Raw genomic sequence first — 13,737 nt, 5'->3', positions numbered from 1 at the left:
TACACCGATTTCTCATTGGGGAGCTCAAGTGGGCAACCGCCCCCCTACCCCCGCGGGTTGGGCTCCTTTTGGATCTAGAGGTTCAGACCACCATAGTGAGTCAAGTGATATGAAGGTCATTTTAGGAGGTGGAGGAAACGCCCGGGGCTGCCTCCCAGAATTTCTGACCCCGACCTCCCATCTCGGGCTGGCTGCCCAGCACAGAGGTCCCCAGGGAGCCTGATATCCATCGTGGGAGAGGCCGGTGGAGTCTACAGCAAGGAGATCCCTTCCACACCCTGGCTGCCCCTCTGTTACTCCTGATTGTGGGATAGGAGGACGCTGGAAATAGAACCTTCCAGAAATGCCTGGGACACAACTTTCCTTTACCTCCTGCCTGTCACAGCACAGATCTCAGTCACAGCCAGCGTCAGCCAGCACATGCCTTCCCTTCAACCCCACTAGATCCTGCCTGCAGACAGTATGCAAGACCTCTCTCTGCAGCGGATTCTTCACTTACAAAGTCTCATGGCTCAGGACTAGACACTCCAGAAACTCTGGGCCAGCCTGTGCCCAGTGGTCAGTGTGTGTATGTGTTTTATTTTGCTTTGTTTTGGTCAGACAGTGTCATACTGTATAGCCCAAGCTGTCCTGAAACTCACAGTCCTCCTGCCTCAGCCTCCTGAGGGTTGGGATAGACAGATGGACATATGCAAGAGACACGGTTGTGGGTTAGCTGTGTGTAAAGGAAGCCTGTGTCACGAGGAACTTGGCTAGTCCTGTGTCTGGCTCACAGTAGAGAGTGTTGGGCTTCCTCTGTGCTCTCAGTCACCTGTCCCCTGTCCCCATGTCCCGTGTCACCATCCCCTTTCCCCTTTCCCAATCTGCTGGACTCTCACTTCTGTGTGGCCAGTGTTGGCTGGTTCCGGTAACACCTTCCCCTTCTTCTCTCTCCATCTGTCTCTTCTGGGGTCTCTAAGGGTCAGCGTGTACACAGCCCAGACCTCAGTCCCTCTCCATTGTCCACTTTACTTGCAAGTTCCAGGCCCAAGGGTGAAAGACCCCTGGTTTCCCAGCCTCTTCCCCTCTCTCATCCCCCGACCCCCCACCTAAACATGGTCTTCTCCCTGGACTGGGTAGTCACATTGCTTCCTGCATACTGCCCTGCTCTGGGAGCCAGCTTCAGCCAGTTGGTGGCATGAGTCACCCTCTGTCTTGGCCTCCCTGGTCCTGCATCTTCCTTCTCACAGCCGCCAGAGGGACTTGGATTACATTTTTGTTGTTCTTGGATTTATTTATTTATTATTCTGTGTGTGTGTGTGTGTGTGTGTGTGTGTGTGTGTGTGTGTGAGAGAGAGAGAGAGAGAGAGAGAGAGAGAGAGAGAGAGAGAACTTTCACAGAAGTCATGGGGTGTGTGGAGTATGGAGGCCATGTGGAGTATGGAGGCCAGAGGGTCACTTGTGGGCTGGTTTCCTCCTTCCACTATGTAGGTCCCAGTGGATTTAACTCAAGTTATGAACTCCTTGAACAGCTGAGGATGACCACAAACTACTTAATGATTATCCTCCTCCAATACTGTGATCACAGTTTACCTTCAGGCCTGGTTCGTTCCCCTCCCTCTCTCCCTCCTCCCCGCTCTCTCCCTCCTTCCCCCTCCCTCCCGCCCTCCTTTTTTCCTTTGAGACAAGGTCTCTCTATATGTAGCCCAGGTTAGCCTCATACTTGTGGCAATCCTCCTGCTTCAGCTTCAGAATGCTGTGATTATAGGAGTGTGCTAGCATTTCCTCCTCCAGGGCCCCACTCATAGTTTTACAACTCATGGTAAGATACGGCCATGCCTTGATATCTGTAAGAAGACTAATTCTGTTCCCCCACGGATATAAGAATGGAAGGCTGCTTAAGCCCGTCACACAAGATGATGAGCTAGTGCTTACACATGGCTCCCTCAGCCTTCCCTACATTCTCAGTCATATCTAGGCCACTTACTGAAGACAGAGTAATGCTGTACACAGTTGTCACACCCAGGGGACAGACAAGGAAAGCAGTCTAACCAAGTTTAGTAATCATAACTTTCTCTCCAGTGGCTTTATTGAAGTTAATCAAATCCACGGCTGTGGAACCTGCAGATAGAGAGAGACAACTGAATACTTCAAGTCTGTCGCTCTCCTGGATCCCGTGGGTGTGGCGGTGGGCTGGAAAGGAGTTAGGCAGATGAGCAGGGGCCGACCATCATCAAAATACATTGTGTCCTTGTTTGGAATCTTAAAGTGCATATATCACATTAAAGTAATAAGCCAGGCAGTGGTGTAGCACACCTTTAATCCTAGCAACCAGGAGGCAGAGGTAGGTGAATCTCTGTGAGTTTGAGGCCAGCCTGGACGACAAAGTGAGTTCTAGGACAGCCAGGGCTATATCTTGGGGAAAAACAAAACAAAACAGAACAAACCAACTCCATCTTGGGGAAAAACAAAACAAAACAGAACAAACCAACTCCATCTTGGGAAAAAACAAAACAAAACAGAACAAACAAACAAAAAAAATCCAAACCAAAACTGGAACTTGCTTTGTAGAAAATTCTTATTATTTTTATTAATTAAAACTAAAAACCATCCTAGGGCTAGGCATAGAGGCGCCTACCTACAATCACAGCACCTCGAGGTAGAGGCAGGAAGATTGCAAGGTCCAGCCAGTGTGGGCTACAGAGTGGGCTCCACTTTCAGAAAACAAAACAAAACAAAAATATTTACCCTGACAGTTTTTCGTTGTTTTGCTTTTTGAGACAGAGTCTTACTGTGTTGACTAGGCTGGCCTCCCACTCACAGAGATCCCACAACCTCTGCCTCCTGCTTGCTGGGACTAAAAGTGTGCATCACCCTACATCTTTAAGTGTACAACTCTGTGGCACAGGGACACTGTCAGCAACATCCACACACATCTCCACCTCCCCAGCTTGCAAATAAGAACTTGATGGGGCTGACAGGATGGCCCAGCAGGTAGAGCACTCACTGTACATGCATGAGGACTTGTGTAAGCTGAGTGTGGTAGCTCACACCTTAGCCCAGCACTGAGGCCGGGGTGGAATGGGGCGGGGAGGAGACAGGAACCTAAGGGCTCACTAGGTGAGGTCTAGGTTCAGTGAGGGATACCGCCTCAAAAAGTAACCTGGAGACACCACTGAGGAAGCCATCTGGATGTCAGCCTCTGGCCTCCGAAAGGGCAACTGCACCTGTGAACATGTCAACACCCCTGCCCCCAACTCCTGACAAACAGACACAGATACACAAACACACATGCACACATGCACACACATACACAGGCCGCATACATACACACACACTCCCACACAAACACATCCATACACATAGACATACACTCACTCATACAAACACACAGACTCAACACACACACTCATAAAATAACACATACTCACACACACTCAGACACACATCACACTCAGGCACAGACACTCAAGACATACACTCAAACCACATACACATATACACACATACATAGTTACACAAACACAGGCACAGGCACACATACACTCTCACACACACCACACACACATATACACATACAAACACGGGGACACACATGCATACTTAGAGAATAAAACTGGAAGTAAATCTCTATATCTCTATATACTCATAAGCAACCCCCCCGCCCCCTCCATCATCACTTTCTGTCCTATTTTGACCAGCTTCAGGGAGGTCTCTCTCTCTCTCTCCCTCTCTCCCTCTCTCTCTCACTCTCTCTCTCTCTCTCTCTCTCATTTATCCCCAAGTATGTGCTGCTAGACCTACAGTGAGGCCCACATTACATCTGGCCACGCCCTCCCGCTGTATATCTGGCCACACCCTTCAGTTGCATATCTAGCCATGCCTTCCATTGCTCACATTTCTAGCTGTGCGTCCTTTCCATAGCTTGAAGGCACCCAGCTCAGTTTGCTCTGTTTCCTCATGCCGCTTATCTTCCTGGTGTCCTTTCCCTAGGTACTGCCTCCCCAGGGCTCATCGCTGAAATACCACTGCCCACAGGGAAGCAGTCATTTGCTACTTCCTGCTTCATGTCCTCAACTGGAAACTCTGTTGACTGGACCCTTCTCCATGCCCAGGTGGAACGTGGACCTGTTGAGAGGGAGACTTTATCGGTGCTATGTCTTTAAGGGTGGTGGCTGATGTACTGCAGTCACTGTGGCCTCACAGTGTGTGTGTGTCTCTGTATCTGTGTATATGTGTGAATGCGTGTGTCTCTATATGTCTGTGTGTGCAAGCAGGCATGTGTACCATATGGAAGCAGGGCATGCCATTTTCTCCACAGTCGGTCTCTGCCCCTACTCTGGCGCCCCTGGTGAATGACCTTAGGGTCATTTCTTAGGCTCTTTAAAAAAAATGAGCTGACAATCAGTCAGCACAAACCTTTAATCCCAGCATTTGGGAGGCAGAGGCAGGTGATCTCTGTGAATTCAAGGTCAGCCTGGTCTACAAAGTAAGTCCAGGACAGCCAGGGCTACACAGAGAAACCCTGTCTTGAAAAACCATAAATAAATAAATAAATAAATAAATAAATAAATAAATAAATAAATAAGTGACTGACATTCTTTCCCAGTGGTGACACCCCTACAAGCTCCTAGTTTGGGAATTATACTCCACCTAGCACAAGCCAGCCCCAGCAGCTTAATGATAGTCAGGTTTCCCCAAAAGTCCCTCTCCTCAAAAGTTTGTGTTCCTAGCACCCAGATGACACTGCCTGGGTAAAACCACCACTTCAATATTGAAGGTACAGGTTCTCTCTCTCTCTCTCTCTCTCTCTCTCTCTCTCTCTCTCTCTCTCTCTCTCTCTCTCCCTCTCCCTCTCCCTCTCCCTCTCCCTCTCCCTCTCCCTCTCCCTCTCCCCCTCTCTCTTCCCCTTCCCTAGTGCAAGGTCCTCTCCCTCTCTCTCCCCCTCTCTCTCCCCCTCCCCCCTCTCTCTTTCCCCTTCCCTAGTGCAAGGTCTGCAAGATTGGAGTTCTGATCCATTGACTCCGCTTCACCATCTTCCCTCACAGACATACCCACCCTAATCCTTGGTCCTTAGCTGTTTGGAGTCTGACTGAGCTGGGCCTGCCTGGATGGCACTGTCTGGAGAGTTCCTTACCCCATTACTTCTGTGACCCAGGCAGCCCTACAACCCTAACTGGTAGGTTCCCAGGCATTTGGGGCTACTATGGTTTTGCCTACTTATCTCCTAAGTTTTCCAAGTCAATATTGACTTAGCTGAAGGAGTAGCCTCAAGTAGGCTCCACCCCTCCAGGCTCCACCCCTCCAGGCTCCACCCCTCCAGGCTCCACCTCCATGTCGCCCCCCCCCCCCCAGTCTCTCCCAGGCTGGTGTTTAAGCTCTCAGGGAGTCCCTGGGGGAAGAGTTGTCTGACTGTGGTCCTGCTGACAACTTGGAGTGCTTGGAGATCCTGATTCAGTCCCTTCCACTCCAACCCTTTGCTGTGGGCCAGCTGTAGGGTGCTGGGTCCCCAAATCTAGCTCCAGGACAAGAGAGTAGAAGTGACTCAGTCCCCAAGGCAGGTAGTACCTGGGAGTCATGTCCTGTGGGTCTTAAAGGGAACTCTAAGGTTCCCTGGACAGACGAATCACAGCCCTGCAATGCATGCAGCCTTACCACTACTTTGCTCAGAGTGGTGTGAGGACTATGTCTATGAGGACACAGCCAGGACAGCAGGCGGGGGGAGAATACTGTCCCACCCTTGATGCAGGAGAGTGGACAGCTGGGGTCTGCTCCTGGCAGGTGACTTGGGCTCCCATTCACTTGACCTAGGCAAGGCTTACAAAACTTACTTATTTTATGTCTGTGTGAATGCCTACTTATGTCTGTGCATCGTGCATGTGCCTGGTTCCCCCAGAGACCAGAAAAGACATCGGATTCCCCTGGGACTGGAGTTACAGGTTGTGAGCCACATGATAAGGGCCTGGCAAGCAGTCCCGCAAGAGCAACAGTGTTCTTAATTCCCGAGCCATTGCTCCAGCCCCTCAGCTAGGATGCCCACCCAGGACTGCCATTGCTCCAGCCTTACAGAGGCCTGCCCCCAGTGCCCAAGAAGGGCACTTCCTGTACCTTTACAGGGTCTTCTGTAGCAATGAACATGTATGAAGCATTGCCCAAAGAACACTATATGTCAACTCTCCAAAGCCTTGCTCACTGCAACCGTGCTCTGTGGGTACCAGGCCCGAAGCGGTTCTGGTCCTTTGTTATCTAGTCAGTAGCTCCCAGCCCTGGCTGCACATTGAGTCATCTGGAGTGTTGGAAGGAAGGCTTCCATCCTGAGAGGTCTGAGTTGAAGCAGTCAGGCAGGGTGGCCTTGAGGAGTCTACCTTTTTCTGTCTGTGCATGTGTACATTCGCATGTGGGTACATGTGTAGCGTGTGGGTACATATATACACTCACATGTTGGAGGCTGGAGAGCCATCCTCAGGATGCTGCCCACCTCCTTTGGACAAGGTCTCTTTTGGTCTAGAGCTTACCAACTAGGTAGGCTAGGATGAATGGCCAGGGAGCCCCAGGGACGCACCAGGCTCTGCTGCCCTAGGTCTGAGACTGTGAGGGTGTGTCACCACACCTGATGTGTAGTCTAGGGATCAGACTCAAGTTCTCATGCTTGCTTTCGAAGCTTGTATCCTATGTGGGCGCTGGGGATTCAAACTCAGGGCCTCCTGATTCAGCAAGTGCTCTCATCCCCCGACTTGTTACCCATCAAGGTTTGGTACCTTTGAGGGCCTCCAGGTGTAATAAGGCTTTTAATTCCCGGCACTTGGAAGGCAGAGGCAGGCGGATATCTGTAAGTTCGAGACCAGTCACAGATACACAGAGAAATCCTGTCACAAAACACAAAATCAAGGGGCTGGAGAGATGGCTCAGCTGCTAAGAGCACTGACTGCTCTTCTGAAGGTCCTGAGTTCAAATCCCAGCAACCACATGGTGGGTCACAACCATCTGTAATGAGATGCATCTGAAGATAGCTACAGTGTACTTAGACATAATAATAAATCTTTATATTAGACATAATAAATAAATCTTTTATATTATTATAAAATAATAAATAAATCTTTAGACCAGAGTGAGCAGGGCTGACCAGAGCAAGCAGAGGTCCTGAATTCAAATTCCCAGCAATCACATAATGGCTCACAACCATCAGTACAGCTACAGTGTACCTCATATACATAAAATAAATCTTAAAAAAACAAAAACAAAATTAAATGAAAATGAGTCCCCAGGTGGTGTGTAGGGTGGTGGTGGTGAGGGGGGCTGTGCTGAGGGATATACTCTCCCTCAGGAATTCTCAGTGTAGCCACTGGGGTTTTGGTTGGAAAGGTTTGGGGAGGGGCTGCAAGCTTGCTTCACAGCCTGAGCACCCAGCCTGTTCTGAGGGTTAGCCTGGTGCACCCTTAGTTAGAGGTTCTGGGCTTTGAGCCTCTTGTTGACTTATACCTATCTCCAGCAAGGGAGCAATGTGCAAGCATGTCTGGATACTCCAGGGACCCCGCCAACACCCACAGGCACTTCATGTCCGAATGCTCATGCCAGCTAGCTCACTACTATTCCCAGGGTCTCCCTTCCTACAGACACCACAAACAGCGGGCATCTCAGTGAGCCCAAGTCCCAGTTATGTATCTTCTCCGTGACTCTCCTCACCTGCCCACGCCATCACTAGGCATCTGCATGCCAGGGCTGCCACACGCCTGTGTGTTTACAGAGGTGCAAAGTATCACAAAGTTGGGCTGAGGGCAGAGGAGAGACAGGAAAGGACTGGGGAGCCAAGGGAAGCAAAGACAGAATGGGGTGGGGCAGTCAGAACCAGGTTAGGTCAGAGTGATGCTTTTCTGTGTGGGCAGCAGCTCTGCTATGAAGGGCAGGTATCCAGGACACACCACAGACTAGTCATGGAACGTTAGAGTTTATCTCTGAGGATGATATATATACATACACACACACACATGTATACACACACACACACACACACACACACACACACATATATATATATATATATACATACATACATACATATATATATATTGTGGCCTGGGTTGGTGAGGCTGGAAATAAAATGTCTGTTAGTATCCTAAGAGGGCTGGTCCCAGGACAAGTCCACGTGGTAGCCTGCTGGTAGGGCTGGAGTCCTTAAGGATGGATGGAGCCACAACACTGGCCTGGGGAAAGAAGACCAAAGGGTCGAGCAGTGGCCACTTTGCAAGTTACCATCCATTTGGGTTGGGTGGTTTTCTAGCTTTCTGGGGAGTCAAGGACTCTGGCACGCGGTCCCTCGGCTCTGCTCACCCTACTCTGTAAAAGTGGAGGCCATCAGGGCCCAAGGTGTCAGCAGGAAGGTATGCAGGGGGGAAAAAGACAGGGAGGAGAGGCCAAACCTCCGGAGAGCAGATCAACCACGAGACAGTGCAGTTTGACGAGTTTATTTTTGGCAGGAGGGAAATCACTGATTGACAATACTTGCCCCGAGCATCGTGCACATCCCAACATGTGGTATTTCCCAAGTGGCACTGGGACGGCACATTCAAACATCCAGCAGAAAACTGTAACTCCCCAGACACCAACATCACCACCCCTGGGGGGAACCTATCCTCAGGGCGACTCCAGGGATAGACATGGTCAGATTTACAGTAAAATAGGAACAGAGGCAGCCAGCAAGTTTGCCCAGGGAACCGCGAGCACGGTAGGCCATCCGCTCTTCTCAAACCCTGGCATGCCAGCTGTCCAGCACAGCACCGTGAGGAGCAGAGGCACAAACGTCACGAGTGTTTGACCAATAGGGCTGTGTGTTTCTGGATTTTATTAGAAAGCCGTCTTTGAAATACAGGGTTGTAAAATGCTGCCAGGCTCTACACACTTTTAGGATTCATCTCCGTACCCCCAACTTCACATGCTGTGACCGGGATGATTTAGTGTCATGTGGACGTCCTCATGTCCCCAAAGTCACCTCACAACATCGCACCGTGTCAGCAGGATCTTCACCCACTGCCATCGGTGACAGGTGGTGTGATTAAGATACAAACGTATTGTTTACAAACAGCTAGTGCAGGGGACCACAGACCGACATGGAGGATTCCAGAACAAATGGAAGACAAGAACATTAACATCCTCAGGGGTCAGGGGTCAGGGGTCAGGAAGCCCCACTTGAGGTCAAGCTAAAGGTGTAGGCTGGAGTCCACCAACCCAAGCCACCCTGTCCTAGACCCTCGCATCGAAAGCGCTTGTCTAAGAGAGGGGTCCTAACCCGGAGCTGAGAGGACCACGGGACTTGAGAGGTCAGGGGTTTCTTTTGGCTAAAGAGATGGAGTGTTTTGGTAACGTGGGAAGGATATGGCACAGAGAAATGGCTGATACGTTCTCAAGCCCGCATTTTAATAAACTTACAATTAAAAGCAATACCCGTATTTACCTTAAGAAAATAAACCTCGAACATTCGTCTCCTTTCTTGGCCTTGTTAGAGTTCTATTGCTTCATTTACACGTAACTGATTAAAAATATAGATTTTTTTCAATTATGTACATAAAGCGGATTTGTTTTCAAAAAAAAAAAAAGGAAATAAAAATTGGCATTATTGGAGCTTGGTCAGATAAGGTGCAGATTTCAGAGCCCTCAGAAGCTCTGCCACCCACCCAAGACATTCCATGTTTGTGGTGGCAAGAACGGGGCTCCCACCTGGAAGCTCTGCCCGGAGGGCATGGGCACACGCAGCCCCGGGGCTGTAAGGCCAAGGGTTGGCCTCGAACCTGTCTGAAGCAGAGCACTATTTCTACGCTCGCTTCCCCTGAAATATTCTGGAATCGCAGTCCATTCTGCCCCCCTTTTCAAATAAGGCCCCGTGACACCGACACAAAGAGGCACAGGCAAAGATCTGAGGTTCCATCCGGGCCTTGTTCTGTGTGGAAGTCAACACATGGCAGACTCTGAAACACCCAAGACACTTAAGGCAGCTAATGACTGGTTTTCCATGAGGGTTGATGGCGTGTGCGGATCTGCCGCGTAACTGTCGTTACCTGTGGAAATGATTTCTTAGCAAAGGGGCAGTCTCGGTTTTAATTGGCACGGGGCTCGCTGGGTTCGGAACACTCAGTCAGGTGATCTAAACGACACTGACGTGTCTCCGTTCTGACTGCACAGTGGTTCCCCGGACCAAGCACTGTGGGAAGACAGGCCTAGTAGCTGGCTTCGTTATTTTGTGAAGGAAAGAAAAATAATATATATATTTTTAAAAGTTTGACCCCTGACTTTAAATCTTGTCAACGCCAGCAACTCCCAGCAGAATTCTGGCTGAGGCCCAACCCACAGAGGACTAAGGCATTGGTGCCAACACAAAAGGGCTCTGTTCGTTCTTCAGAGGGTCGATGTAACACAGATTAAACACCAAACTGGGAACGGGTGGGAAGAGACCCCCAGGCTCCAGGGAGAAGCCCTTCTCCCTGGTTTGGAGAGATGAGTCTCCCATCAAGGCAGGCTTCTCCAACCCTTGGCTCGAAGAGGCTGTGCTTCCAAAGAGGCTGAGAGGTGACTTGAGCCACACCAGCATGGCGGCTGGTTGAGGCCACAGGTTCTCAGGTGAGACAGGCGAGTTCCAGCTTAGGCTCTGATGTTGACTGCAGTGTAAAGTGAACGCCATGCCGCACCTGAGCGGTGCTTTGGCCCTTCAGTTTTGTTTTTGTCCCCAAACTTTTGTGCCCTTCGGCATTCTTGGCGGTGGCTGGGGGCCAAAGAAGGGTGCCGTGCTTGATGGGGTGGGACACCTGTCTGTGACCCTGTCTGAGTCTGCAGCTGAGCGGTGAGCATCTTCTAAGCATAGGCACAGTGGCTAAGGAACAGTGTGACAGCCGCTGGTCAGTTCCATTTGGTGTCAGGAGCGCAGTAGCAGCGGAGTCCGAACAGCGAGCTCCATGTGCACCCAGCTTCTGAAAGGAAGGACTTAATAGATCCAAGGGCTTCAGGGCTTTCTCTAACTGCTCTCCTCAAACCAACGACAACAGAACAACAAGGGACAGACACGTGGAGTCATGGGAAAGCACATGTGACGATACAATGTCACTTCCCAAGGGCAAAAATGCAACCTCAAGACACATTTTTAACAACCTCAGAAACCATCATAAAAGGAACCGGCTGTTTCATAAAGCATTGGGCCATTGGCAGGTACATTCCAGCCTGGTCGGAAACGACACAAGGACAGTCAGGAGAAAAGTCATGTCAGGGGGAGCGAGATCCCATGCACGCCACGGTTGACAGTCACTCATGTTGGGAGGCGGGCTCCTGTGACCCGTTGCTCTCCCCGACCACATCCTTACCCCACCACACACAGGCTACCGGGGTCTATAAAATTGTCCTGTTCGTCTTCTCAGAGTAAGTATCTAAGACCGTAAAAGACTAAAAGATGTTTGGAAATAGGCTGTATACAAAAAAATTAACTTTCAGCTTAAAATAACATTCAAAAAGGCACTTCATCCTGTAGGAAAGAGATTCTGAGTTGGGTCAGCTGCTCCAAACCGGGACCAAGAGGACAGGTTTGTCTGCTTGGAAGGGGAGGTCAGTTGAAAGGAAGTCGGGAGATATCAAAGTTTTTGCTTTTCTTTTCTTCTTCTTTTTTTTTCTTTTTCTTTTTGGTATGTTTTTAAGAAAATCGAATCTTGTAAAATGCAGTCCGTTTATGAAATCTATTAAAAGAGTTTTTTTTTTTCCTTTAAAATAGTTGTTTCTGTTCTTTAAAAAAACAAAACAAAACAAACCAGGTAGGCATGGTGACATTCACCCTGTGGCCCGGAGCACGGAGTCTTCCTGGGCTGCACTCAGTGAGCCGAGGCCGGGCGGGTCCCCTGAGCCAGGGTTCCAGAGTGCACAGGCACAGATGGGCCAAGGCCAGGGCTACCTGCTACAGAGTCTGTGCAGCATGCTGTAGACATCGTCTTCCCTGCTCAGGCCCTCGAAGAACGGGATGAGGTCCAACAGCTCCGTGTCTGTCATGTCGTCAAACCAGGACTGCACGGGCACCTGCAAGACACAGCATGAGGACGCAGCGGTATGGTCACCTGCCAGTTAATGCCAGAGCAGACTGACACAGGCAGGAGACCCTCCATGAGGCAGAGGGTCTCCAGAGGGTCGCCAGTGTGTGTGTTTGCCCCCTTTAGCTTTCTTGCTGCAGAAGAGATAGCCATTCCCTCCCTGCTTGTTTCCAAAGCTCTTTTTACTGCACTGAATTGGCCCACTGCCCATCAGAGCCCCAGATGCCTCTCTGAGGTTGCCTGCCAACCACCAACCACCAACCACAGCGCCCTCCAGGTACACCAGGCCTCTACTTAAGGCTATTGCTCTGAGCTCTGTGTAGAGAGAAGGAGAGACTTCCTGCCCAAGCTTAGCAGTAACAAGGTAAACATGGAGATGCCAAGGTTTCCCATTAGCTTTAGGTAGAGGAGGGAGAGGCAGTAGTGGAGAGGAGCTAAGAGCTCAGAGAAGAGATTCAAAAAGAAATGAGAGGCCGGGCGGTAGTGGCACACACCTTTAATCCCAACACTTGGGAGGCAGAGGCAGGAGGATTTTTGAGTTCAAGGCCAGCCTGGTCTACAAAGTGAGTTCTAGGACAGCCAGGGCTATACAGAGAAACCCTGTCTCGAAAAACCAAAAGAAGAAAAGAAAAAAAATGAGAGGAAATACAAAGAAATGTATTTACCTTTCTACTTCCAGTCTCGGGATTGAACCCTGGGCCTTACTAGGTAACTTCTCTAACAACTGAACATCAATGGTCTTGCCTATGACATATTGTTGTTAGAAAAGAAAAAAGAAGGGGCCAGAGAGATGGCTCCGACATTAAGACATGTTGCTCTCCCAAAGGACCTGAGTTCAGTTCCCAGTACCTACATGAAGTGACCTTTGATTTTCTCTAACACCAGCTCCAGGGATCTATTGCACTTTTCTGGCCTCTCTGGGTACTGCATGTGTGCATGAGCAAGCACACGCGCACACACGTAAGTAAAAATGAAATAAAGTTTTTAAGAATTAAAAAGAGGAGCCAGAGAAATGGTTTGGTGGCTAAGAGCACATGTACTGCTCTTGCAGAGGGCCTGAGTTCAGTTCCCAGCACCCACGTCAGGCAGCTCACAGCCACCTGTGACGCCATCTCCAGGGGCTCTGACACCTTCTCTGGCCTCCACAGGTACTGCACCCATGTGCATATTCTCTCTCATAAACACAAATAGGTAATTAAAAATAAAACCATAAGGGCTGCAGAAATGGCTTAGCGGTTAAGAGCACTGACTGCTCTTCCAGAGGTTCTGAGTTCAACTCCCAGCAACATGGTGGCTCACAACCATATGTAATGGGATCTGATGCCCTCTCCTGGTATGTCTGAAGACAGCTACAGTATACTCATTAAATAGATATACAATATACATTAAATAAATAAGTAAAAAATAAAGCCATAAAAAGGAAAAAATTTAAACAGAAGCCTGAATTTAATCAAATAGTAGATAGGAAGTCTAGCTGCTCGCCTGCAGGAGGTAAAGGGGCTAGAAAAACACTTATTACTAAGTCCTAACAACTAGACAAAAACAGAATGTAGAAAATTCCCCTAAGACAATTAGTAAACTTTCAACAAATAAACGATTGAGAAGAAGAAAGGATCATATCAAAGAAAAACAGATATGTTAATTGAAGCAATGCATGAACCTTCTTTAGATCCTGACTTACAGGGACAAGATGCACAGTGTGTCT

General features: G+C 49.4%; 1 protein-coding gene across 3 annotated transcripts in view; it reads right to left on the bottom strand.

Annotated features, from left to right (window-relative positions):
• Window positions 1–8,425: 8,425 nt before the first annotated feature.
• Ctdspl (CTD (carboxy-terminal domain, RNA polymerase II, polypeptide A) small phosphatase-like) overlaps window positions 8,426–13,737 on the bottom strand; it is a 117,584-nt gene continuing 112,272 nt past the window's right edge. For all 3 annotated transcript variants that reach the window (NM_133710.3, XM_006512262.3, XM_006512263.1), the window contains one exon: window positions 8,426–12,021. In NM_133710.3, coding sequence (NP_598471.3) covers window positions 11,896–12,021 — 126 coding nt within the window. In that variant the 3' untranslated portion in view covers window positions 8,426–11,895. The remainder of the gene's footprint in view (window positions 12,022–13,737) is intronic.

This window comes from Mus musculus, chromosome 9 (genome assembly GCF_000001635.26).
Source record: "Mus musculus strain C57BL/6J chromosome 9, GRCm38.p6 C57BL/6J".
Classification (NCBI taxonomy): domain Eukaryota; kingdom Metazoa; phylum Chordata; class Mammalia; order Rodentia; family Muridae; genus Mus; species Mus musculus.
Note: the sequence above shows the minus strand (reverse complement) of the source record. Positions and strands in the feature narration are given on the sequence as shown.